Source organism: Ammospiza caudacuta, chromosome 9 (genome assembly GCF_027887145.1).
Source record: "Ammospiza caudacuta isolate bAmmCau1 chromosome 9, bAmmCau1.pri, whole genome shotgun sequence".
In the NCBI taxonomy this organism is placed as follows: Eukaryota; Metazoa; Chordata; class Aves; order Passeriformes; family Passerellidae; genus Ammospiza; species Ammospiza caudacuta.
This window is the reverse complement of record NC_080601.1, coordinates 25,343,987-25,371,096: the sequence shown is the minus strand read 5'-3', so window position 1 is coordinate 25,371,096 and position 27,110 is coordinate 25,343,987. Positions and strand designations below refer to the sequence as shown.

The following is a 27,110-nucleotide window of genomic DNA, read 5'->3' as shown; positions in this document are numbered from 1 at the left end:
TAAGTGATCAGGACAGCTTCAAACCAAAAAGTCATTTTATTGGTACCATACATGACTCATAAATGGCACAAACTATGGAGGGGAGGAAGGAAAAAAAAAAAAAAAAAAAAAAAAAAAAAAGGAAACAAAAAGGCATTACAGTGTGCCCATGGCAGTGAGGGCTCTGCACCCTCCACAGCAGCCGTGCAGCATGGCATGGAGAATCGTACCTTAACTGTGATGCAGAGCCCCCCTCCCTGCCACACTGGGCTCCCACTCCTGCCTGTAAAGGGGCTGTGGGGACCCCTGTGCCTGGGGGTCTGAGGGGCTGAACCCTCCAGCTCCAGCCTGCCCATGGAGGGGCCCAGGAGCCAACACAGGCATCTCTCCAGGGATCTTCAGCTTGAGATCACGCCAGGGCTGACTCAAGGCTCTGTCTCCCTGCCCAACCACATGGACAGCAGAAGGAAAGGACACACAGGGTGACCCCCACCCCACCTCAGCAACCTCCTGCAGTCTCACCCAGGAGTGGGCAAAGCATGGAGTGAGTGCTAGTAGCACCCCTGCAGCAGCCAGAGCCCTGGCACAGGCAGGCCCTCAGTGACACCTGCCAGCCCCAAGCCCCATGGAGCAGTGGGACACAGACTGTGGGATCCCCAGCAGGGAACTGGGGGTGTCTGACAGAGAGAATGGAGTGCACCCCTCACTCCCCCAAACTTCAGGGCTGCTCTGCCTGCCCCAGGCTCCCTTACGCACGCAGACAGACACACAGACCTCTCGCACACACACTCTTACATGCACTTATACCCCCACTCGGGCAGTCCCCTCCCACAACAGCACTTGCTGCAACCCCACCATGGGGCATGCCAGGGTGTTCCCACAGGCAGCCCAGACTCCCACCTTCCCCCAAAACCCCACTCCAAGGCTGCTGGGGTGAACTGGTTAGTTAGCACAAACACCCTCCCCTGGCACCTCCCATCTTCTCCTTGGAAAAAGCCTTGGAAGGGATTATTTTTTTTCTCTTTTTTTTTTTTTTTTTAAACCAAAAAAAAAAAACCCAAAAATTATTATTTTTCTCATCATTTCCCCTAACATCAATGGAGGCACCTGCTCTAGTGATAACACATTGAAAGAACAGTATCGTACACACTGTCTACAGCGCGGAAATGTACAAGCACGAGGTACACGAACCCGAGGGGGGAGCAGGGACAACAGCACACAAGATTTACATTGAGAAGAGAGGTGGGGGGGGCTGCCCCCCGGGCCTCTGGAGGGATTAGAAAGGAAGTCTGCAAAGTCTCTCCTTGGTTTGAAGCTCTCCGAACTGGATATAAAATGAGACTTCCAAGAGAAGAAGCCTGTACAAAAGTCAGGACAGGGTAAAAGGGTTCAGGACAGGAGGGGGGAATGGGCAAGGGGGCTGAGGGGGTATTTTTCCATTTTTTTTTTCTTTCTCTTTTTTAAACTTACAATTTAATAATATTATTTTTTTTTTTCTTAAAAAAAGACAAAAGTAGGAGGTACCAGGAGCCAGGGGTTGCAAAGGGGCCCCAGGCAGACTCACGCAGGGTGGAGGGGAACACAGGGGCTGCAGGCAGGGAACAAGGGCACCGGCTGCTCCAGCAGAGCCGCGGGTCCTCTGTGCCCCCCAGCCCCCCACCACGCACTTCCTATATACAAGAGTCCCCCCATGGCTGTGCTGCGCCCTCGCTCTGGGGAGCGAGGGGAAGGGGAAGGTGCAGGAGAGTGGGAAAATGCGACAGGGCCCTATCCTCAACACCATCCCAGCACTGCAGGATCTGACCCTGGCACAAGGAAGCTCCGTGGCAGAGCCCGAGGCACAGGGAAGGCTTTCCATCACTGCCCCTCCCAACCAGCCCCACCTTGGACAGGGGATGTGCAACCCCACTGCAAGTGGCTGCTCAGCAAACACCAACCACAGGGCCCAGGGAGGAGGAGGGTCTCTGCGCTGTGCCAGACCCCAACACATGGCATCTGGTAACGCCAGCCGCTGCCAACACCTCCCCACTAATTCCCCCTCGCTCGGCAGGGAGGGGTTGGGCATGTTGGGACAGGGATGAGAAGCTCTCTGGGCAAGAAGCAGAAAAGAAGAGCGGACGGGGAGTAATGAAGCTACGGCCCCGGAAACCCACCCTGCCCTGGGGTCCGTCGGGGAGGCGGGCGTGGGGTGCGGGGAGGCGGCGGGGGTGACGCTGGGGGCTGCCTGCCCGGTGTGCGCCCCATCGTTCACGTGGCGCTGATCCGCCCCCGGTACCTCGCCGCTTCCCAGTCACTCTCCGTTGCAAATGTACAGGTAGATTGGTTGGGACTGAGTCCACGGGGCGGCGGGGGGGCCGTTACTGCGACGCCTGCGACGTGGGGTTCTCTGACTTGCTCTCCTGGCTGGAGGGCGGTTTGCTGTTCCAGGGGCTGTTGGCCCCCAGCGCCGGCGAGTTGTTGAAGCTGTCCTCGTCGTCGATGCCGTTGGCGGCGTCAAACTGCGTGTTCTCCAGCCGGGTGATGAGGCGCTCGTCCTCGTCCCCAAACTCCCCCCCCATCAGCGTGGGCTCGCCTACCACCATCACATCCTGAAAGGGGAGACGGTCCCGAAACATAATCGAGGTGGGGGGAGCCTGGGCCACTAGACCCCCCTCTCATCAGCGCAGCCCCCTCTCCCCAGCTGTAGTGTCACTTCCTCATCTCCACTGCAGAACCTGAGCTTGGGCACTGAGTGGGGCAAACACATCCTCACTCCCTGGCAGGAGAGCAAAGGGACTCGGGGAAGGCAGCTGGGACACCCCCTCCTTCTTTTCTCCACCACATGGGAAGAACTGGGGTGGCTCAGATACGCAGTCCCTGGGGGCCTCCCCCTAGCAGCTCCCAGGGGCAGGGGCAGGGAACCCTCCCCTCCACCCCAGAGCAGGAAGAGAGAATGGAAACGGGATGCTTACAGGTACCTGACTGGACAGGGCAAAGGTGCTGGCTGGGCTCTTCTTCTTGCTGTTGCTGTTGTTGGTGTTTCCCCCACCAGAGCTCATGGTGCTGCCCCCTGACATCTTCCTTTTCCGGCGCTTGCTGGGCTGCTGCCGTGCTGGCTCGGCTGGTGAAGGATGGAGACATACATGGTCAGTGCCAGCAAGAGGAAGCTGGTGCCCCCCAGGCCCTTTTATGCAAACCCTACTTCTTCAAGGAACACATTCCCCCTCCAGGGAATATCACCACCCTCCTCACCTCCACAGCTCTGCTGTCCTCCTAGACCAGAGGACAGGTGAGGGGGCAGGAACAATTCCACCCCTGCTTTGCTTTCCACAAGCAGCTGGCAGCCTCAAGGCAGGGAGTACTGGCTGCCTGCAGCCCTGCTCTGCCCCACTGGGAAGGCAGACCAGCATAGAAAGAAGCCAAATGCCTGGTTCACCACCCCCAGCCTTATGAAACAAAGTCAAGAACAGCTCTGGGGCTGGGAGAAGCCTGCACTGACAGGCAGTCCCAGCAGACAGTGTGAGACTCACCGGGAGGAGCGACCATCCGCTGCCACTTCTGGAAGAGGCAAGTCTTGAGGCAGTCCCGGGGACTGAGGCTGTAGGTCTTGTGCCGTGACATGAGCTCCTGCATTGGTTCTAGGATTACACAGAGCTGCAGAGAGCAGACAGACTCTGGGTTAGATTGCAATGCTCTGAGCCTCAGCCAAATGGAGACCCCATAACCCTAACCCTACACCTCTACAGGCAGACGTCTGTGCTGCAATCACCCAAGCCACGCCGTGGGTTTTTGGGATTTGGCAGACCCACTGCCTCATAGCTCTCTACAGAGCCTCTGCAAGATCCCTTTTGCAAAGCCAGCCTTGCAGCCTACCCACACACCCCAGGGCAGCAAGGCATCAGGCAGCTGAGAGTACAAGATGTGGCAGAACTGCAGAGCTGCAATCCCCCTCTTCTCGCACACTTACTCGGAGGTAGTTGAGTGTGGAGTTTGAGAGCCCACAGCGTGTGATGTTCTTGGATAACTGGTCCAGCATCTGGGGATCCTGTGCCTAGGAATGAGAGGGACAGAAGGCTCAGCTGCCTCCAGGCTGGGAACAGCCCTCCCGTGCCCTGGCCCGTAATGCAGGACTGGGTTGAGATCCCCCACCTGCAGGGCAGCCTGAGGAGCTCACAGCCCCGTGTTGCCCATGCCCAGGGGAGCTCCTGGAGCTGTACTCACATGCATGGCAAGGATGCTGCGGGGAATAAGTTCTCGATGCTGGCGGATGCTGAAATGCCACGTCTTTATCCTCATCATGTCATCAAACATGAACTCCAGGTAGAGCCGCCCCTCCACACACACCTGGGCAGGCAGGGCACAGGGTCAGGCACAGGCTGCCCCAGCTTCCCCCAGCCCAGAGCCCCTGGGAACCCCTGCTGCACATTGGAGCACACTCACAGTGGCTCGCCTCTGCCTCTCGCAGAATCCATTCCCATGAGCCCAAAATGCACAGCCCCATGGGACTGCAGCCACCAAGAGGGCACAAAAAACCAAGGCAGGAGGGCAGCAGAAGCTGCGGGTGCTGGCAGTACCTGGGTGAACATGGGCTTGCCGTGCTGGGTGACCATGGTGCACTGGTCACAGTCCAGCGAGACAAAATTGTTGTGGAAGGATTCCTTGGGGTGCTTGAGCACGTAGTACAGCTCTGTGGCTCCCCCTTCAAAGATGCTGCGGAAGTAACGGGGAATCAGAGTCCGGCCAATCGCTGCAGCAGGAGAAAGAGGAAAATAAGGTCAGTAAGGAATGTACATGAAGAGGGTCCCCCCATACCTTCTAGCTGGAAATAGCTAAGCTCTGACATGCTACCCACATCCCCCATAGCACACACTGTCTCCTGCTGAAGGGCAATGCCCCTAGGAAGGAGGGCTCAAGCTGGTACTCACTGTATCTCTTTGGTCCATCCTCCAAGCAGAAAGTGATTGTTAACATGGCGTCATCCTCAAAGAACTCTGTGGTAAAGGCATCCCACCACAGATTGTCACATTCCTGGGGATAGCAGAGAGATGCTAAATTATAGGGAGGAGAGAGAGACAGACAGACACTGGCTGCCTGGCACAGCAGCCATGTGCTCAACCCAGGGAAGACTGTGCACCAAGCTGAGTGCTTGGAGACGGGGGTGACAAGCCCTGTCCCATGGCCACATATGGCAGAAGGTGGTGGGGGTCCCCACTGCTGAAATACTGCCCTGGCCAACCCTCACCCTCCCAGCTGCCTACCTCTGTCCAGTTCTGCAGCCGCTTGTTGAGCTCAAATATCCTGTAGTCGGTCTGGTTCCCGTACGGCGTGTGCCTCCTGCCCAGAGAGCACAGCAAGCCATCAGAGGGGAAGGCAGCCACAGGCTGTGGAGGGGCCCTAGGCCCACAGGGGGAACACATAGAGCCCCTCCAGGGCTGGCAGAGTCTGAGCAATCCTCCCAAAAGCCCCAGCCAGACAGCATGCTGGCACCCCCACCACAGGCATGAGCTCCCCCCAGGCAGGGTCCACACCAGCCCCCATGCTTACCCGATTCCAGGCTCCAGGTACGTTGGTGGGTACATAGGAGTAGGTCTAGCAGTGGAAAGAGATGCAGGCATGTCAGTGCTAGCAGGGATCTCCCTGCTCACCACAGTTCCTACTTCCCTGGCTACAGCAGGCAGTCAGACTCACTGGAGCTGAGTGACTCCCCACAGTGCAGACTGTACTCTGGCTGCCAATATTTGATAGCCCCATGGGGCGAGCTGTAGCCCAAAACTGGGCTCTGATCCCACAGCATTGGCTCCTCCACCCCTGAGACCTAGCCAACTGCTCCTTGGGGACATACCCAGCTCCTCTGCAGTACTGACTAGTGCCAGGCAAGACAGACATTGAAGAAGGGACTGTTTTGGCAGGAGCTGGGAGGGCTCCCTGTCACTCCAGGGGCTTGGTCAGGCAATGGGCTTGGCCTGACAGAGCTCAAGACCTGGAGGCTTCCTTCATTCCAAATAGCACTCATTCTCAACCACTAACACCTGTGCCTGCTCCAATTCCCTCTGCTCTTGTGCTAACTGAACTCCATGCACTGCAGTCTCTGTCTGCTGCTGGGAAGCACAACACAGAGACAGACCCTGGGGTGCAAACTGCAGTGTCCTCAACGTTGCAGACCCCTCCCTGGGCCCCAGCTCACCCCACATCTCGATCCAGCATGGTGCCTGGGTGGAAGGGGGGGAAGGCGTTGCCGTTCGGGGGCTCCTTTGGCGAGTACAGCTTGAATGACTTAGAGGAACAGCCTGGAGAGAGAGAGAGGGGACATGGGTCAGTCGGGGCACCCTGCGAGGAGAGACACACTGCTGCTGCGAGGAGGAAGAGGAGGAGGAGGAGGCAGAAGGATGCACTCCATCAGCACAGCCCCATCCCTCCTCTGCTCCCCCCCAGATGTCAGCCTACTCCCTTCATCCCACACACAGCTCCAGGCCTCCCCTGTGCAGGATGGAACTTACAGGGTCAAGGCTGAGCTCTCAGGATCAGCAGCCAGAGGGGCCCAACCACATCCCAAGGGTTTCTCACCAGTACCCAAAGTTTGTCAGTTCTCAGCTGGCTGGGCTCTGGGGATGTGCCCGTGGGGGACACTCCAGCTGGTGAGCCTGAAGAGGGGCTGGGCCATAGCCCTCCCTCCCACACTGCTCCTAATCCCACTGACCGACCCACCCGGGAATCACACAGGATCTTTCTGCTGACCTTTCTATCGTCATGGTGACGGGTGAATAATTGCCCAGAGGGATGGATGGCGGGTCCCCAGGCAGCCACCATCTGCCGCTCAGGCAGGCCAGTGGCCACCCGGATCCAGGCGGACAGACAGATCCCACACGCCAGCCCCCAGCTGTGATCAAACCACCCCAAAGCCTCACTGCCCACCAGGGCAAAGGACAAAGAGCCCAGAGAGGGGCATGGGGTGTGATGGGGTCTGCAACAGAGCACAGGATGTGTGAAACCAGCACACATCCTGAAAGCAACCTGGGGGCGCCCAGACCTGCCAATAGGAGACACTAGGTATGGTGGGCAGAGCCAGCCCCATCCAGACTCCTTAGGGGCAGTCAGGGGCTCCCACACTCCCCAGCCCACTGGCACACAAGGGCAGTTCCCGGCAGCAGCGGCTGCCAGCAGCACTCCCGAGCCCCGCGGGGCCGGCAGGACCCGGCACGCCGCGCCAGGACGCTGCTGAGGCACGCGGCTCCCTCCCTGCCGGCAGGCAGGCGGGCAGACGGGCTGACCTGGATGGGGCGCAGCAGTGGGCGAGCTGCCAGGCAGCTCCGGCTCCACCGGCTCAGCCGGCCCTGCCGAGCACAGACACGTCTGCCCCGTCCCGCCGCAGGCGCGGCCCCGGAGCCGGCCGTGCCGTGCCGGGCCGGGCTACCGCGGCAGCCGGGGCCAAGGCGGGATCCCCATCGGTTCCCGCCCGCTCACAGCCCTGCGACAGGCACTTCCCAACGCCCACCAGCCGCCAGGACTGCAGAAAGCCAACCCGGCGCCCCAGAGATGCCACCACTGCCCCCCTGGGCTCCACGGCCACGCTGTGCAGAAGGGTGCTGGGACAGCATCGGAGCAGCAGCTCGACTGTAATGGATACGGCAGGGGAGTAAAAAGCACCAGAGTCAAGGAAAGCAGTGCCACCAGCACAAGGACTCAAGATGTCCAGCTTGTTGCAACAAAGAGCTCATTAGCCAACAGAGGTGAATAACCAAGGCATCACCTTCGCCCCTGCCCAGCCATCTGGGACCCCAAGTCAGCAGTCACAGGGATTGCACACACTGCTGAGCAAGGGCTGGTCAAAAATGGAAGGGGTCACCTCCCGAGCATTAAATCCAACTTGCAACGGGGGAAATAGGTGTTTTACTTCTTGATTTTCTTGGGGCCTTTTCACCACGTTTCCCACAGCAGCTGAAGCCAGCCTCTCTCCAGCACTCACCAGGATCTACCAGTGCTGTGGGGCTGGAGCCAGCCCAGCCACTCAGCCGTGGCTCACTGTTCCCACTCCTGCCCGCCTGCAGTGAGGATAAGTGGGACATGACACAATTTCTCATATGGCTGCTAACAATGTCGGCCCCTTGCTCTTACTGAATGTTTTCGTAGATAAAACAATTTTTAATAGGGAGTTCAGTGCTAGTCAGTTGCTGCTGCAGAGGAATTTTTGCTTTCTGCTTTATCTACATCAATTTGTGCCTAACATACAATAATTCACCCCAAACTGTACTAGAAACACAGCTTTTCTATTTCCTCCATTCTGTTTTTATACAACATGATGCTGAAGCATGTTCAGCACATAGGAAACTTCCCAAAACTCCCAAACTTCTGTTGAAAACAAACAAATTCATTAGGCAGAGACAGCAGCGGCTGATGCACTGCTTGTTTCTGGTCATCATGTCCTGAAGGGCAGAAAAAAATCAGACCCAGCAGGTCTCATCCTTCAAGTCTTTGTTTTCATTCACTGATGAGACATGGGAAAACTAAATTCCCAAGGCTTTTTGCTATCCTCAGTCCCTATCTTGTTTTTCAGGGTGCAGGAAGGTCTCCTGGGGTGGTGAGACCAGGGAGACTCATCACTCTCCATCCAATGTGCTTCTCATGCTCTTCCCTAGCTCCCTGCTGCTGGAGATGGGACAGAAGACAAGCCAAGCCATCACTTCTACCCAAGCCTCCATTTCCATCCTGGGCCTTTCCCAGCAGGTTAATATGGAAACACCCTGCTTTTGGAGCTCTGAGTGACCTGTGCCAGATCTACAGGAGCAGAGAGAAGCCTGTTATGTGATCTCAGCAAGACTGGCATCCTGACTAAGTATTATTTTTACTGCAGCATAAAATATGTCACTGGATTCAGTGGTTTGAAATAACACTAACAGCCTTAGGATTTGATACAAGCTGTCCAAATTCTACATTCACTATAGACACACTACACACATTACATGAAGTAACACAATTACTTTACAGCAGCAGGAACACCAACTTTTACCCACACATAGGCCATGCTGCCTGGTCCAGGACATCCTTTCATCACCACCTATTTTGTTCACACTGCCCCAGCTGCCTGCCAGCCCTGTCCAGCCAGGTGCAGTGACACAGAAACGCAGATGTGGCCCGTCCCAAGCACCTGGTCCAAGTTGCTGTTTCTGCCTGCTCCTGCTCTGAGCACAGGACCTGGGCAGGCTTGGTGATGCAGGCAGGCTTGGTGCAAACAGGGATGCTGCCTGGTGGCTGAGCACGCAATGCCCGTGTGGAACATGAGGCAACAGGAGATGCTTCCTGTGGCTGCTCACAGGGGCTGGCCCAGCGACACAAAAACATTCAGCAAGGGAAAAAATCAGGCTGACGCTGCAGCTGGTGAGCTACCGGCCCAGGCAGGTCTGGGCAAACAGCACAGTGCTCGTGGCCAGGTGGGAGGGAGGCTCCATGGCTCCTTCTCAGCATGGAGGTGCAGAAGGGAGCCCCGGGAAGGGATCTCACAGCTCAGCATCCTTGGCCGAGTCCAGGTCCACAGACCTGCCACAAAAGCGTGGGCAAGTCAACAGCTCCAGGTGGGCACCCGCCCAGGGAACAGAAGGCAGGTGCTCTGCCCGTGACTCACGTACAGCCCAGCACTGCCCAACCCTCCACATGCCTTCTCCTCTGCTGCTCCTGCTTGTGAACTAGCAGCCCTTCTGGTGCACTGTCCGGTGGGTTTGCTGGAGCAGGAATGATTCACATCCTAGCCAAGCTCACAGAGCTGGGGAACATCAGATTTCCCAAGGCACCAAAAGCACAGTGGACACCTCACAGAGCCAACACAGCCAGGAGACAGCAGGGTACTGTGAGCCAAGACCAGCACCTTGGAGCTACCTGCCTGGGCAGGGGACATGGAAAGCAGGAAGAAAAGCCCTGCCTGAACTCCCATAACTGCAGTTCAGCATCAAAGAGCAAAGAACTGCTGAGGACGAAGGCAAAGCAGCATCATCTTGCTCCTCCTATACCTGTGACTGCTGGCAGGAATCAGTGCCCCCCACCAGACAGGAGCCACCCCTGCCTGGGCAGCCAGTGTGCTCTCTGTGTAAGCAGCAAAGCTCACCAGGAAGGCAGAGGCTAAAAACATAAATTATGAAAAAAAATGAAGAAGTGGGGCTTGAAAGGGGCTGCAGGGTTACAGCTCAGCCGGGGAGTGTCCTGTTCCTCCCAGCAGCCCGGGAAGAAGAGGCCAGTCGGGCTGGTGCTTCCCGGAATGCTCCGTGCCTGCTTCCGTGCTGCCGAACGAGGCTTTAAAGTGTAAATAGCGGCATTGTTTCACACGGCTGCCTCGATGGGGTGTGGGCGCCCTGATAGGGGAAGGAATACATCTTCCCAGGCCAGTACCGCTGGCATGAGGGTGGTATCTGGGACTGGGTGCAGGGCAGCATCTCAAAGAATTCACGTGGTTTTGCCCAGTGACAGTGCCTGCTGTCCGGGAAGTTGGCAGGGCTGGGAGGCAAACACGAAGTATTCAGAGTGACTCAGACAGGCAGAGGCACATGGAGCAGACCATGGTCTGCCCCCACAAGCTTGCCTTCACCTCTTCTTCTTTTCTTTGGAATAGAGGGGACTGGGAGAGGCCAGTTGCAAACTCAACGCTATTGTTAAGCCCACAGAAGCCCAGGTGGAACCCACCAAGACATGGCCCGAGACATTATCAGTGACAATATCAATTTGCAGAAACCCCATTTGCTTTAAAAATGCACAACCGGTGAAGCTGAAGCTCTCACGAGGCTGGGCTTTCCAGGGAAGAGGAGATACCACTTTTGGAGGAGACCATGTGCCACGGACTCAGTGGCATCCAGAGGCTGACCCCAGCCAGGACACTGCCTGGCCCTGACCTGTCCCAAGGCAAAACCTGCATCGCCACCTGCATGCAAGGGATTGCTCTCTCTCTTTTCCCATGCTGCACATCCAAGCCATCCACAGAGCTTATCTGGACCACAAGCTGCCTCCCTGCGCACACCACACCACGTGCATGGTGTCCCAGCCCCAGGTCAAATCCTGCAATATTAGTGCAAAAGTCCCCCACGGGAGCACACAAAGCATCTGAACCCAAGGGTGCTCTTCTCTGCGCAAAGGGTCACAAATTTAGGGGGACAGTCAGAGAAGGGACAATTACGTGCAGCTAACTATTACAAAGTGACAATCCTGATGTAGGCAGCAAAGCAGTGTTATCTGAAAGCATCAGGTGAGGAGAACCTGCCCGGGATGTGGATTTACAGGTCAGGGCTCAGCGCAGTCCCACAGCCCCAGCTCTGCCAGGGTTCAGGGTCTCCTGCAATGTCTAGGGACAGGAGGAGTCTCCCCTTTCCAATTTTCTTCCTCAGATGATTCAGACACGTAGACAGGGAATTCTCCAGGAGGGAAAAAGGGAGAAAAGCACACCCTGCCAATTGTAAAACAGCCAGAAAATTGAATCACGTTCACGGCTGCAAGCCCCAGATGCAATCCCACAGATAACCCAGTTTCAGCTCCACTACTATCAACTTACCACGAGGCAGTCATTTCCTGCAACTCTCAGGGAAATATCCCACTGTCCCTAATTACTCCTTTCAGTTCACTGTCTCAAAGATGATCCATAATCAAACACTGTCGGTTTCAGCCTCAGAAATGCACCTTTCAAATTTTCAGACACTTTCCCTGTCTCCCAGACCCCTTCACCCAGGGGCCCTGCCACTCTCACATCCCACCTGCAGCACGCATCGGTGCAGCACTGGCAAACAATGTCGAGTGGGAACCATGGGGCTGGAAAAAAAACCCTGTCAGCATACCTAGAATAAAAGCCTCCTGACAAACTAGGATTTTCATCATCAAAGGTTTTCCAGGCTCTGCGGCAACACAGAATAATTCAGTTATAGCTAACCATGCCGATGGCTCTGCAGAACATGAAGCCAACATCCCTGCTCACAGCTGCCTGCCACGCACATGGTGGAGCAAAACTAAACAGCTCTGCATGTCATTGTGAGCTTGCTGCTCAGGGCAGCCCTCCACAGAGACAAGATTTTCCCAGGAGAGCTGGAGCCGAGAGCCACGCTGCAGGGAAGTGACAGCAAGAGGCCGAGGTCTGTGCGTACACCGAGAGCGGGGGACGCGCAGCGATGCCCCGGCCGGCAGGACCCCCGGCGCCGCCGCCTCGGAGCGCAGGAGGCTGCCAGCCCCACGTGGCGCATGGAGACCCGCGATCCCGGGATGCACCGCTCCCCTCGCTCCCTGCGCTGCCAGGCGCCGAGAGCTGCACGCTGGGACGCGTAGTCTCCGGAGACGCGGCCCTGCCGCCGCCGGCCGCCTCGCTCCATGTTGCCTCCTAGGTGGAGCCCCGCAGCCCTGGCAGCCGGCCAGACGCCCGCGCCGGAAGGGGGAAAAAAGCTGGATAACTCCCGCGGCGGGGATCCAGCTGGCCTCGCTGGGGCAGCGTGCGCCCGGGGACAAACCATGGCGCTGGTGTGCGGTGCCTGCCACAAGGTCTGGAGCGCTCACAGATGCCCATGGAGAGGAGGGGACAGTGCGAGCATGGCAGGAACCTTCTCAGTGCAGCTCACAAAGCACCTCCATTGCTTCTTCGAGCTGCCAGGGCAAGTCTCTGCCCTCCTGCTCAGGCAGAACTTCTCTCTTCTCAGTGCTTGGTTCAAAGGCAACATGGGAGTTGCTGAACAAGGGACAGGCAGGCTGCCGGTAGCACTGGGGACAGGGCAAATGCAGTGGTTGCAGGACTCCCACCTCTGAACAGGCCGCAAGTGCTGCCACTGGTGTCAGGCCTTTGGACAACCAGCGCAGGACAGGGCCAAAACCCCAGGAAGCAAAAGGACACAGTACGGTCAAGCACACTTGCCCAGTGGTCCTGAAGGCAGGAGGAACCCAGCCCCAGGGAAACCCTCTTACCCCGGCATCCCTGGTTACAACTCCACCCAACACAACAGCAATCCACGGGGCAGCAAAACCTCACTGCAGCAAGCGTGACAACCCACAAACACACACACAGAGCAAACAACAGCAGCAGCACTCAGTCCCCAGATCACCCAGAGGATGGGAGTTTTTCCAAGGGAGAGGACCACGAGAAGCGCTGTCTTGCTCTGCCACCACAGAGCACTTCAGGTTTGTCTTGTTAATGGACATGTCAAGCTCACACCAGTGCAGAGCTGTAAGCACATGAAAGAGGGCACACTGATAGAGACCACTCTGGACCAAGCACTGCTGCCACCCTACCAGCCATGGAACAGGAATGGAGTCCTGGGGCTGGACTGGTCCATATCATCCTCTGCTCCTGCATCCTGAGGAGCTGGGCAAGCTCAGGGCCTGCAGCTATCGCTGCTCTCTGAAAAGAAGCTGAAAGAGGTTCCAGGTCCCCAGACTGGGGGACCTTTGCCTCAAATGAACTTCCGTGGCTTTTCACTGCCCTTTTCCTATCTTACATGGATTGCGACCTGCTCCTGGTGAGGAGAAAAGTCACCAAAAGGCAGCAAAACCTTTGTGCCACCAAACCTTCCAGCACCAGCCTGTCCCCCTTGGATCACAAGTTTTCCACTTTGAGGCAACACAACTTTATGTCATTCTGCTCAGCAGTACTCACTCTTTAAGGGGTTCTGAGATCACAAACCTGGGATTTCTACAGGGAGTGGAAAGACCATATTCAGTTCAAACCTTAACTTCCCCCACAATGAGAACACTCCAATACCTAAAGGAACAAGGACACTGATATTTACTCATACTTGCAACAGAAGCAGTAAGAGTTGATACCTGACCAGCACTGGAGGAGTCGCTGCAAAACTGCTCAGAGAAGGTGCTACCGAAAGCACGTTGGAGAACAACTGGGAAGCCCCTGGGAAGGGGTGTTTGCTCTCACACCTGCCTGGCCCAGCCTCGAGCAGGCTCACTTCCTTCTCCTGGTGAGAAGAAAGCAGGTGACAGTTTGCAGTGTGGGCTAGGTGCACACTGTGTGCCCCCAGAAGGTGACTCCCTGTCAGACCCCACAGCCTTGCACCCCTTTACTCACACCTCACCCTGAGAGCAGGTGACACCTCTGGTTTTGGCTCCTGCTGCGGCACTGGCTTTGGCTAGGGACAGGAGTTGCTCAGCAGGTTCCTGCCTTGGTGCCTGCCAGCTAAGGCTGCAGGGATGGGATTTGGACTGCCCAAGCCAAGGGAGCCCCAGGAGCGCTTATCACCCATCGCTAGCGGGCGGGCTGGCAGGGACTACCAGGCCAGACACCTGAGATCAGGGCAGCCTACCACAGCAGGCTCTACCAAAGGGGCTCCAGGAAAACACCCGCCAAGCTAAGACACCCCTCCACAGTTCTGGCATGCATGCTGACTCCTAAACTGGAGCTGATGAGGCTTCCCCACTCCCGAGGATGCTGTGCTCACCCTCAGCTTGGTCCCCACTTCTGGCTGGCCCAGGTAAAGCCAGTGCTTTGTCTGCCAGGGAGAATGAGCCCCCTATGCCCACGGCCCCCTGAGCCTGGACACCCAGCAAGGCAGCTTCTGAAAAATGTGTGGCCCTCATGTGTTTGCACCTCTTGGACCTTTTATTCCCTTTGCACCCGTGGGAGGCTGGCGGGACCCTTTGAGCTGCGAGCAAGGATGAAGTTGCAGCAAGCAGTGAGGTGCGGCAGGCGAGCAGCCCCAAGCGCCGGGCACTGGCCCCGTGAACCCCGTGACAGCAAAGGCAGGAGGAGCAGGAGGGCGTGGGGCAGCTGTCAAGGGGCTTCGGAAGGGGAAGGAACCCGGAGAAGAACAAAGGGAGATGCGGGCTGGAATGGAGCAGGGCACGGCAGGGCATGGGGGCCGCTGGCAGCACCCCACCAGGCTGGGGGTGCCGCTCCAAAAGCCAATACGTGGTGGAAAGAAAGGGGAGCCAGGGGAGGGGAGGAACACCACAGGCAGCGAAGGGGAGGCCACACATGGGAGCTAGAGAGGAGGGAACGAGCTGAGGGGCCAAGGATGCACTGAGCAGCTGGGGAGGGATGAGGAACGGGAGAACTGGGTAAGGATGGAGAGGGAAACCGAGGAAGGAGAGAGGAGCTGAGGACAGGGAGAGCCGAGGAACAGGGGGAACAGAGAGCGGGCAGGGGGCTGCCGCGGGGACCCCGGGCCGTACGGGGCCCCGGTGGGGAGCGGCGGCGCGGTGCGGCCGCGCACAACTTCGCAGACGCGGGGGCGGCGCAGGCAGGACCCCGGCCCTCACCTCCGCCGCCCGAGCGGGGCCGCCACCGGGGTGGGGGGGACCGGGAAACTTCCGCGGGGGGGCAGGGGGGCGCGGGGGGGCGGGGTGACTCACGGCGCGGCGGCGGGCGGGGGTCCGGCGGCGGCGCGGCGGCGGCGGGCGGGCGGCGCGGGGCCGCCGCGGGGCGGGGCGGGCGGGGCGCGGGGCGGGGCGGGGGCGCTTCCTTTGTCTGCGCCGCGGCCGGGACCACAATGGCTGCGGCGGCGGCGGCAGCGGGGCCCGCTCCCCCCGCACCGGCTCCCCCGCCCCGCGCCGCCCGGGGGCCCACGGGCCAGGGGTGACGCCCGAAAGGGGGTCCCCGGAGAGCTGTCTGCCCCCGCCCGGTGCCGGTACAGGCACTCCCCGGGATGGGGATCAGGGAGCCGCGTCCCGCTGAGGAGCCCGGCACCAGCCGGGGCAGGGATTCTTTCCCTACTGCGAAAGTTTGAATAAAAATAGACTATCTCCCTAGCTTGGTTTCGGGGTGTCTGAAGTTTTTTCAGGATTTTTTTTTCTTTTTGAAACTTGTTTCCCTTTCTCTCAGTTTCAGACGAGAAAAAAATACAACCGGTTTGTTTGGGAGGGGGGATGAAAAATAAAATGCTCCAGTTTGCAATTGCCATCATACCCCCAGGGTCCCCCTTCCTTGATAAAACTGCAACCTCTTCCAGTTAGAAGATTTTAGAAAAAAATCCATTATGAAAATTTCCGTTATTAAAAATATCCATTTTCCCCGTTCCCCTTCTGCCCCACATCTGCCCCTTGCAGCTTCTCCTGCCCTGGCAAGTCAGACTGGCACAGACCTTTGCTGCCAGCCGGCAAGCCCAGGGGCTCAGTGCACGCACACACACACACACACACACACACACACACGTGTGTGCTGGTACAGCTCACCCTGCACACATGCACTGCTGTTCAGGCCGATGGGCTGGCATGCACTCGCATGCCTTCCCAAAGGCCTCCCGGCACAGCCCGGCCGGGTGTGCACCCGTGCCTGGGGCATGCACACCCTCCCACATCCCCCTGCTTGCAGGGCCGGGCCCGTTCCTCATCCCCTCCCCGAGCCCTGGGGTAATGCAGGTACAACCAGTTGGATCCTGCCAAGCACACTCGCTTCCCCCCTCACACGAACAGAGCAGAAAGGGCTGGTGCAAATCCTCATCCATGAGGTTTTGGGGGCTTCCTCCCCTCCGTGCTTGTGCACACCCAAAGCCCGGCACCTGAAGAGTGGGGGCAGCCCCCTGCTCCCCAAGGATGTGGCTGTCTGGGACCAGCACTGCAGAGGGACAGGCAGCATCCCTCACTCCTGTCCCCGACACTCATCGGCTGAGTAGGCTCCAACCTTGTCCTGCTCCACATTGCACCACCATGATTTCCCCTTCCGCTTGCAGGCTACCCTGGAAGCATCATTTTCCACAGCCACATGGCTAAATAGACTAAAACTCTTTGTAAACCCCAGATTTACAGAGAAAACAATTCACTGTAAACCTAAAAACCTCTGTGACACCCTACTCTGTGAAAGGCACATGCAGCTGGAGGTACCCATGCTCTCAGTGCCTTGATAACTGGACATAGGGATGCTGTGAGTGCCCCAGCATGCCGGCCCTTCACTGCCGTGTCCTCCTGCCAGCCCCAATCTTGTGGCACTGGGTGAGATGGGGCTGCAGCATGCTGACCCCCACCATCATTAGGCCAAAAAAAGTTCTGGCTGTAATGTTGGTGACAGCTACGGGATGGCACAGCTCTCCTGGCCAAGACTGCCATTAAACGCAGTCCACCCGCACCCCATTCCCACTCCAGGCACAAAGACACACAAGGCACAACCACCCACCAGCACTGAACACCACGCTGCTACTGCAAAATACTGCAAAACAGTGAAAAAAGGGTCATTTTGTCCCCACATTAGAGACTCCTGGCACCAGTGCCGTGGCCAGGGGATCAGAGAGCAGCCCCCATTCATCCCCAGGCCCCGTGCATCCACAGCAAACATGCCTGGAGCAATTTATCCCGGGGCTCAGCAGCCCTCCGGGACTGCTCACGTGTCCCTGCTCAGCTCTGACGACAGCGCTGGACTGGTCCACGTGGCTGCAGCAGCCCCAGCTGTTTATGGTTATAGCCGAGTTAATAATTAAATAGACGCTGGATGGAGAGCAGAAGGGCTGGGATGCAGCTGGGAAGCGTGTGTGGCAGCAACGGTGTGGGGGAGCCCCCTCCTCACCAAGCACTCATGTGAGGGGAGCACAGGGCTACCCAGTTTTTGTGCTAGGGCACTACATCCCCCAGATCACAGCCTCCACTCTCCCCCTAGCAAGGGCCCCATGCCTGCCTGGTCTCCCCAGAGTGCAGCCCTGACCCAACACCTGGTACAGGTCTCAGCCCAGGGAGCTGGCAGCAGCGCGAGAGCAGGAGTGAGCACAGGGATTCCTCCCAGGGAAACGGATGGGAAGAGCCCGGTGGGGACCGGGGTAGCCAGGGGATGCCCAGGTGTCTCTGATCCCTGTGGCCATGGCTCAGTGTGCCTGCAGTGTGCCTGAGGGATCCCAGGCGAGCAGGGCAGGAGGCAGGGCATGCTCACACTGACTCCCGGCCAGGGCCCTGGCAAGAGCAGGCCTAGAGCAGGGATGTGGGCACGCGCTTACATAAAAAATAATAATAAAAATCTGCTAGCTCTGCAAACAGCACAGCCTGCACCGGGAGATGCACTGGCCAGGCACTTCCAAACCTCACAGACTTGTCCAAAGAGCAGCCAGACCTGGGCACCATCACATGCATGCAGATGCAGCCTGCAGCACAGCATGCATCCTGGAGCCCCCCCTTTCCAGAACACAAGAGCCAACCCTGCAAATCCTACCATCCTTCAAACAGAAATATGCTTTGTTTCCCTGTTTCTCAAGGAGGGGCTTCTTTCCTCCCTAAAGCTATGCATGACCAGATAAAAAGGGAGTTCTGGAGCAGGAGGGGCCCCTGTTTTTGGCTGGAGAAGCCACAGATCCATCTCTCCAGAGGAGGTTTGGGGGAGGCTGGAAACTACATGGTGAGTCATGCCAGGCAGGCAGCAGATCCTGGGGGCTCCTGGGATTAACCCTTCGAAGGCAGAACCACTTCCAGACACCCAGAGACAGAAATAAAGCCAAGGGGCTGGGAAAAAGCTGCCAGAGCAGGATGAGAAGTTACAGGGCCACATCTTGAGCATCCTGCATGGGACAGAGAAATCAATCTGAATATGTGAGCAGTGGACAAGCAGCAACCGAGTGCATGCACTATCCTCTCCAAAACAAGAGGATGTGGAGAAAGGTTAGAGAGGGGTGCAGAACCCCAGAGTGCATGAGGTTCACATGGGGTGTCCACCCTCACATCACACCTGGTTCTGGTGTCATGGGTCACCCTCAGCACCACTGGGCTGCCCAAAGGCTCCAAGGGGAAGGTGCAGTCCACAAGCAAGCTTTGGCACATCCTGCTAGAATGGGGTTTCCCCATGGCACCAGCACAGAGAAATGCCCCACAGTGTTCCTGCACCATCCCTGAGACATTGCAATGCACGTCCTGCAAGACCTCAGCCCCAGCATAGCCACCCACAGCAGTGAGCCCCAGTTCCTCTGCAGAAGCCCGGGGCCAGCCCGCCAGAGCTGCAGGGTTTTAAGGCTCCTCCAGAGCCTCCAGGTGGATTCTCTCATGTTACAAGAATGGCTCGTTTTACAGCCCCTTTCCTGGCCTGGGAACCCACAGCAGGGAGGGGTGACTTGCAGCATGGCTGCACAGCTTCAGCATCTTGTGCCTGCCCTCTGTCCCTCAAGAAGACCAACAAGGGACAGGCACTGCTGCTTCAAAGACAACCAAAGCAGAATCCTCAACACCCAGCCCTGCAACTACAGGAACTCAGCCCTGGTCAGAGAGCATCCTGGTCTCTGTCCCACTGTTCCCCCTGCATTTCCTCCAGTCTTGTCTCCCAAGCCACAGAGGACCCTTGGCATCCATAAGAGATTTACACAGCCAGGAGCTGCCACCCACCAAACCCCCCCAACTAAGGCTGCCATCCCTCCTGGTACACACATGTCACTGTGCCCTCCCACACTAGAAGCTCCCCTGGGAGAAGGTAAGGGACATCTTACAGGGCCATGGCTGTACATGGTTCACTCGAAGCAGGTAACTCCAGCAGCTAAGCCCACCCCCTGCCACCCCCCTACACCGTGCTGCTGAACACTCCGGAGCAGCTCTCCGAATATAGCAGCATCAAATAGCTCCATCAATAATGCATTGCTTCTGCTTCCTCTCACTGCCGTGTTTTTGTTGCTAACATGCGTGTCCTTCCTGTTAGCAGCTGCCTCCTCCCCACCAGCTAGGCCAAGCAGGGACACAGCCACGGTGGGATGGTGATGGCAGCTCCCACAGCTCCAGGTCCAGTTCCTGTAGGGATTGACACAGAGCCCCATCTATGCCACCCGGGGGCAGCCTGGGGTTCTGGGGGGGAACCCTGCCACCGTCCAAGCCTCCCGCTGCGCACGCGCTGGCAGCGACGACAGCATGCCGTGGCTGCCCAAAGGATTTGGCAGGGGCACCAAGCTGGGAGGAGCATAAGGACATCTCCCCAGCCTCAGCAGGGAAATGCCCCTCTGCAAGGACTTCTGGCAGCCTGGCACTCCCCGTACCCATGCAGCACCCCCATTCCATGCTCCATGCAATGCCGCACCACATCAGCTCCTCCAGCAGCTCTGTGTTGCCATCCCCAGCAGGGAGAGAGCTCCCACTGCCGTGCTCTGGCCTGCCCCTGCCCGCAGCTGCCCCGGGCTCACCCCGGGCCCGCCCTGGGCCAGTTGAAGCAGGCAGGTCGGGGTGCCTGGACCTGCCCCATGCCCAGCAGAGTTGCATGCGTGCAACGCCATGAGCTGCCATGGGCTCCTAGTAGAGAGGCAAGAGCTGGTGTAGGCACAAGCTGGCACCCACCACCCTGCAGCTATTCAGAGCATGCAGGGGCAACCTCTGCCCTGGAGGGCAGACCCCCAGGCTGCACAAGACCTTGGTTGGAGGAGAATGCACATAGCAGAGCAGAGTTTGGTACAAGTGGCTGGTGTAGAATGGTCCAGACAACACCACCAATGTCCCAGCTTGGCTTGAGCTGCAATCACTATGTACAGACACCTGAGCTGTACTGCAGAAACCTGGCTGCATACACAACACCTGTCCCTTGGTGCGTAGTAGAGGGCCTGAGGCTGCTTCTCCTGCAGAAAGCAGGGGCCCTCCCACCCCCTGCGTGCCACCCTCTCAGCCACAGGTCCATCCTGGGGCACAGGCACCGTCACCTTGGTGCAGGGTAAGCTCTGCTACCTTGTGGGTTCTACAAAGCTGGGGCAGAGAGACACCCTGCAAAAGCGGGGCTGAAGCTACATGCCACAGGGCCCCCCAAAGGAAGTGGCAGCAGAGGGGTGTGGGCAGGGTGTTATCAGTCGCCCTGCGGGCAGGGCGGGTCAGGGCTGGACAGGGGCCAGCGCCTGCCACAGCGGAGATTGCACCTCGGGTTTAACGTTCATTCCCATCCATGACCTGCCCAGGAGAGAAGGGGGTGGGCTGCACTGGGAGGCTGGTCTGACAGCTTTAGAGACTCCTGAGCTCCACCAGCACTCCTGCTCAAAAGAGACATCCAACAATGGTGCACAGCCCACTTTCCCACACTCCCATGAGCACGCAGCAGTGAACCTCCCAAAAACCTGCAAAGCATCACCCCTGCTGCAGCCACCCCAACTGTGCCCAGCAGAGATCCTGGGAGAAGGGCAGACTACTGCCAGTATCCCCGCTCCAGGTGGGGCACAGGAGCCCCCTGGCAGCCCTGCCTGCTCCCCAGCACCCTCCCCCCAGCACCGGCAGGAAACCACAGCCGCAGCCTGCGGGCAGCTGATAACGGTCACCCAGCCCCATCCTGCCTGCACCCACCAGCCGGGGAGCTGTCCCCACACCCACTGCTCCCAGGCCCAGGGGTGCACCCACACTGTGCACAACAGCAGCCCCAGGGCCCAGTGTCACCCTGCACAGAGCTGGGAGCTCTCGCTGATAGTGCAGCTGGGGCACCAGGACACACCAACAGTTGTTGTGCATGGGCACCATGCTCCCAAGTGTCCCAGCATGCTCCTGGCACACCATGCAGAGCAGACTCATGCCTCGCGTGTTCTAGCAACATGGATATGGCGGGAGAATCTCAGAGCAGATTAGGGGAGGAGAGGGTGGCATGAAATCGAGTGATCTGACCCAAAAGGGATGGGCAGGGGACACTTGAGCTGCTTTGGCTCCTGCCCTGCCGGGGGCACACAGCCACCTGGTCACAAGGTACCTCCCTGCCCTGGAGGCCCCATCCCCCAGGGGCATCCCCTCACTCCCAGGGGAGCAGCTTTCACAGCAGTTTGTGCCGAGCAGGTAATAACATTCCTGGAATAAACCTGGGGCCCAGTGCAAACACACAGTGCAGAAACGGCTGGCATTGGTGTGGAACTAACCCACGCAGGATTCTCCAGGCAAATCCTGGGTGAGCTCACAATGGCCCCAAGGAGTGTGATGGTGCCTCACACCAACAACAGGACCCCTGAGGAATCCCCTCACTGAGCACCAGACAGCCACAAACCCATCACAACTTTGCTACAGCATGCCAGAAGTGTGCAGGCAATGCAGCACACACGGTATCAGTGCCAGGCACTGTGCTGCTGAGGGGGACAGGGCAAGTAACACGTTTCATCCAAACATCACTGGTAACGTGAAGAAAGCCTGGACTAGAGCGCACCAATATGCACAACGAGGCCTCGGGACCCCTACTGCTCCCCTCCTCCCCAGCAGGCCCGGGGCACCCCAAGGTGCCAGGCACCCCGGGGCTGTTTGGGAGCCAGAGTGCACAGAGGTCAGGGCTGCCTGCCCCCCCGCCGCGGCACTCAGCCCGCTCGCTGCCATCCCTTTCCCAGCGCATCTGTCGCAGAAGGCATGTGGCACAGCTCGGCCTCGTGACAGTGGGGGATGCACGGCGCCAGCTCGGCAGAAGGGAGGGATACGGCAACGGGCTGTGCCCTGGCTGGACGTGTCCATGCCGGGACCCAAAGCATGTGCCCTGGGAAGCTCTCCCTCCAGCCATAGGCGTGCACAGGCTAGTTCTCTGCAAGGTGTCCCAGGGAAGGTGCTGACCTTGGGAAAGTTGCCATCCCTGCCATGAAGCTGGAGCCAGCCCCGCAGGGAGGGAGAACAGCTCTACTCTGCTTCGCTTCCCTCCTCCCCCCTTGCACTGACACCATCACTACAGGGGGAAAAACAATGATAATAATAAAAATAATTAAGGAGGAAAGTGCAGAGCATGCTGGGAGAGTGAGAGGTGCCCCCAGGGGTCAGGGCCCCGCTGGGGTCTGGATGCCAAGACCTGTCTGCCGGCCCTGCTCCAAGCAGCCCTGGGCACAGCACCACCGGCACCAGCACCAGCCAGCTGCTGCCCCAGCCGCTGCCACCTCCTCTCTGAGCCCATTACGCTCTTGCTGCTCACCTCTCCATATGTGAGGTGGGGGGCAAAGCCCCCCTCAGGCCTCCACTTGCCCCAGCAGCTCCCCGCTATCCTCGGGGACAAGAGTGCACCAGCCTCCCAGCTGAGCAGCCTCCCTGCTCCAAAGCTCTTGCAAAGGGGAAGAAAGGAGCAGGGAAACATCTCCGGAGGGGTGCAAGAGGAGCTGCAGTGGGGCAGGAGGCACCCCCAGGGATAGCAAGGAGTACATTATCCCTCTGGGAGGGCACAACTTGGAAGGGGAGCAGCCAAACCACCCCCCCCCCGGCAGCAGCTCCCAAGCAGGAAACTCCTCCAAGTTAATGCAGCCCTGAAGAGCAGCCTGGGCAGAGCGGCTCATTAAATGTTTCTGGCTGGCGGGAGGCCAGCGGCAGAGCTTGTTTTTTCTATATTCCGATAAACAGTCCGGGGAGGGGAAGGGGGAGGGGGGCGCAGGCTCTCGGCGTGCCACCCAGCCCCAGCGGGGGAAGACGCGGGGGGCACATGTACACTGCACGGCAACACCGCACAGCAGCCTCGTGTCCTCCCTGCCCTGGGGCAGCGGGCAGGGGCGGCATGGGGGGGACACAACACATGAAGCCATCCACAGGGATACTCCCAGGTGAGGGCTGACCCCACGGCTCCCCATCACCGCACCGAGGGAGGACCCCCCTCTTTGCATCCACCAACATGCCGATGACATTCCCAGTGGCGTGGGGCCAGCTCCCGGGGAATACGAAGGGCCCCCCGTCGGCCGTCGCACGGCCTTTGCCCCGCCGCGGCGGGAGCCCCGCCAAGGCTGCGGGTGTCGGAGGGTGCCGTGCCCCGGTGCGGGGTGCCTGCGGGGCGGGTGCTGTGGCTGCTCGGCCTGGCTCGCAGGGAGGTTCACGTGACTTTCTGCTTGAGGAAGCAGCGCTCTGGCAGCTTCCAGTGGGAGATGGAGGAGGAGGAGGAGGAGGATGGGGGAAGGGGCCGCCTGGCTTCATAGAAACACGGCGGCGAGGCGCAGGCAGCGCAGGGGCGGGGGGCCGCCGCGCAGGGGCACCCCTTCCCCACCCCGCTCATCCAGCTGCAGACCCCTGGGCAGAGGCGGCGCCGGGGGAGGCACGGGGACCGTGTGCTGTCACAGCGCCCCACAGCCTCCAGCAGCCCCCCAGCATGGGCTCCTGGCCTAGCAGGAGGCTCTCTCGGGACCACAGGGATGCTGCCACGGGAACTGAGGAGCATCCCTGCTGTTCCCGCACAGGGACCCCATGTGCCAGATGCCCAGGGAAATGGCAGAACCTTCTCCCCAGGGTCCCCCAAACTTGGCTCCCTGTCTGCTGGCCAGCGCTACAGGGACCTGGCGCTGGACAAGGTTCCAGCAGCCCTCCGGGACCCCTGCCCTGCCTTGTTCCTGACACAGCAACGTTCGGCACGCAGCAGCAAGCGATGCAGCCAGGCCAGCTGCCCCAAACCTGCCCCCAAGCCCAGGCGTGCAGATGAGTATCCCTGCGGCAGCACCCTCCCAGGTGCTGAGACCTCACCAACTCATCACACCTCCTATGTAGTCCTGCAGCCTTGCCAGCCCGCAGGCTCCAGAATTAGGAACAAGCTCTCCAGCAGACACCCCACAATGGCCATGGTGGGGGGCCGTACAGCATCCACGTCCACCAGCAGCACTGGCAAGCCTCTGCAGGGACACTGTGCCTCACACCTACACGGGGAGCTGTGGCACCCCACAGACCTATTGCTCTGGCCACAGGGGTACTTTGGGGTCACTCTTCACAGTGCCACCTGCATGACTGCCCAATGCCCCTGCAGCACTCTGCCAGTGGGGTCCCATTTCCAGGCTGGTACCAGCACCCATGTGCTCTTGGGTCCCAGATCTCTTAGTCCAACAGATCTCAGGATCCATGCCATAGGAACCCCAGCACCTATGCCATAGAGTCCTAGCCTCACAACCACATCGTAGCACCCATGACCATCGGGCTCCAATCCCACAGTCAGACCCAAGTGTCCACGCTCTAGGGACTCCAGACCTTCAGCTGGATTCCAACAGCCCGTACCATGGGGACCTCACCCCCATGGCTGGACCCAATAGCCACACCATAGTGACTAGGACTCCAGTGTCCACACCTTGCTGACACCCATAGCTTATCCCCAGCACCAGCACTATGACCAAACCTCAGCATCTACACTGAAAAGCCCCCTGTGTTGTAGTCAGCTCCCAGCAGCCATGCCCCAGGAACCCAGCCCCATAACCAAACCCCAGCACCAATGCCACAGAGACCCCAGCACCAGTGGCAGATGCCAGCACCAATGCCATGGAGACCCAGCACCGACACTGTGAAGACCTCAGCCCCACAGCGAGATCCCAGCACCAATGCCATGCAGTATCAGGGACCAATACCATAGAGAGACCATCCCCATAGCTGGACTCCACCACCAATGCCTTCAGAGATCCCAGCATTAATGCCACGGAGACCCCAACACCAATGACACGGAGACCACAACACCAACGCCATAGAGACCCCAGTCCCGTAGCTGGAGATCTCAGCCCCAAAGCAGGACAGCAACATCAATGCAGTGGGGACCCCAGCCCCACAGCCGGACACCAGCGCCCATTCTTAGGGGACCCCAGCCCCACAGCCAGACCCCAACACCACTGGGGCCCCCACCCCGTAGGTGGCCCCCAGCTCCCCACCCAGCCCGATGCCGCGGGGACCCCAGCCCGAGGGGCAGCCCCCGCCCCGCCGCCGCGCACTCACCAGGGCATGCACAGCCCACTGACATCTTCACATGCCTGGCCCGGCCGGGGGTCGCTGCGCGCTGCCCGGGCCGCGGGGGTCTCGCATGGGCGGCGCGCCGCGGGCTCCGGCGCGGCGGGCGACGGGTAGCGCCGCAGCCAGAGGCTGGCGGGCGGGCGCGCCGCGAATCGGCGGAGCAGCGGCGGCAGCGGCAGCAGGAGCAGCGGCGGCGGGGGCGGTCGGGGCGGGGGCCGCGGCGGTGGAGCGGGAGCGGGGGCGGGGGCGGCTGCGCCGGCGGCGGGCGGGTGGGGGCGCCTCTGCGCGTGCGCGGGGCGCCCCGTTTCCCCCCCGCCGCGAGCGCGTGCGTGTTGCGTGCGTGCGCGCCCCCCCCGGCTCGTCGCTGCCGCGGCTGTCCCGCTCGCACGCACGCGCCCCCCCCTCCATTTCCCCCTCGCTGTGAGGGGCGGGGGGATCCCGGTGTGTGACCGGGGGGTCCGTGAGGGAGGACACGAAGGGAAGGACGAAGGCTCCCCCCTCCGCTCTGAGGAGGCTCTCGGCGCTGCCCCCTGGGGTTTGCGGCCGTCGGAGCGGGGGTAGCGCTCTCCCCAGAGCCCCGTGTGTGGGTGAGGGTTCTCAGGGCAGCGCAGGGCTGAGGCTTCCGTCCCCCCCGGCCGGGGCTGCTCTTCCCAGGGCCTGAGGGGGACTCAAGCGGAGGGACGAGTGCTCAGGGACTCACGCCCGGGGTGGCCGATGAGCACCCCGGGTGTCTCAGGGCAGCTTGTTGGGGTTTCCACCTGGGAGGCCGTGGGGACGAGTAGAGGACGCCGCGGCTGTTCCGCATGGAGGAGCCTGCTGAAGGATTGTGCTTTTTGGGACCTTGCCAGTCCCCCGCCCCGGGGCACGGGAAAGATACGGCGCTGTGGAGGTTGTGGGTGGGAAGGAAGGGGGCAGAGAGGGCCGGAGGGCAGGAAAGAAGGGGGTTCGCAGCAGCGCTTTGCACAGTCAGAGTGTGAGCTGCGATTGCTGTGCCTTGTGCAGCAGGGGATGGCAGAGGCTGCTGGACAGGAGTCTGGGAGCTGCTCTGGTCTGTGCTGCACCCTATGTTGGAGAGATGTGCTAGCATCCCGGGTGAGGCTGGGGACCAGAGAGATGCCAGGGCAGGAGCAGAGTGCCGTACGGACAGGGTCTCTCAGGGGGACACCCACCAAGAGGACCTCACCAGGGATCCTGGCCCAGCCCCACGCAGTTCTGCTCCTGCACACCAGCTGTAGGGACAGAGCCCATTTTGCAGAGGCAAGCATTGTCCCTCTACTGCCCTGCCAAGATGCAGCCCCAGCCCCACGATGGGAGTGGCACCCTGGGCTGAGCAAACTGCCCCAGGGAGCCAAAGCCTTCTCTTCTCTCTGAAGGGCCAACTTCAGCCATCTGCTCCTGCCTGGTTGGGACACACATTCCTCTTTACTGAGTGGAGTGTCCTTTAAGCATTACATGGTTTTGGGGCTCTCCTTTTCACGCTGTGCCTATTAGCCCTGAGCAAACTGCCCACCCTGGGTGATGCACAGGCTGAAACTGGATGGCGTTGAGCAGCATCTGGCTGTGCCTGGCCAGGGAGTGGTCACAACACAGAGAAGGAAGGGAGGGGAGCCAGGGATGTAGAATGCGCATATTTCTTTCTGGCTTGTTGTTTGTTTTTC

General features: G+C 59.5%; 1 protein-coding gene across 2 annotated transcripts; it reads right to left on the bottom strand.

Moving 5' to 3' along the window:
* Positions 1 to 140: 140 nt before the first annotated feature.
* LDB1 (LIM domain binding 1) lies at positions 141 to 25,533 on the bottom strand. Of its 2 annotated transcripts, none has more exons than XM_058810318.1 (11): positions 25,438 to 25,533; positions 6,143 to 6,245; positions 5,503 to 5,547; positions 5,217 to 5,292; positions 4,884 to 4,986; positions 4,533 to 4,705; positions 4,180 to 4,302; positions 3,926 to 4,009; positions 3,489 to 3,612; positions 2,931 to 3,079; positions 141 to 2,567 (listed from the first exon to the last, which is right to left on the bottom strand). In XM_058810318.1, exons 1-11 carry the CDS (start codon positions 25,460 to 25,462, stop codon positions 2,337 to 2,339), a joined length of 1,236 nt encoding a protein of 411 aa, XP_058666301.1. In that variant the 5' UTR covers positions 25,463 to 25,533; the 3' UTR covers positions 141 to 2,336. The 2 variants fall into 2 exon arrangements, with proteins under 2 accessions (XP_058666301.1, XP_058666302.1); XM_058810319.1 differs by having other exon boundaries at positions 2,937 to 3,079.
* Between the last annotated feature and the right edge of the window lie 1,577 nt (positions 25,534 to 27,110).

Bases quoted from the DNA above. Each gene is read 5' to 3' on its own strand.
- LDB1 (XM_058810318.1), bottom strand. From the start codon at position 25,462: ATGTCAGTGGGCTGTGCATGCCCTG. The intron at 5,548-6,142 runs GTGAGCTGGGGC...TTCCACTGCTAG, and splicing joins ATGCTGGATCGAGATGTGGG to ACCTACTCCTATGTACCCAC. The intron at 4,706-4,883 runs GTGAGTACCAGC...CTCCTGCTGCAG, and splicing joins GGATGGACCAAAGAGATACA to CGATTGGCCGGACTCTGATT.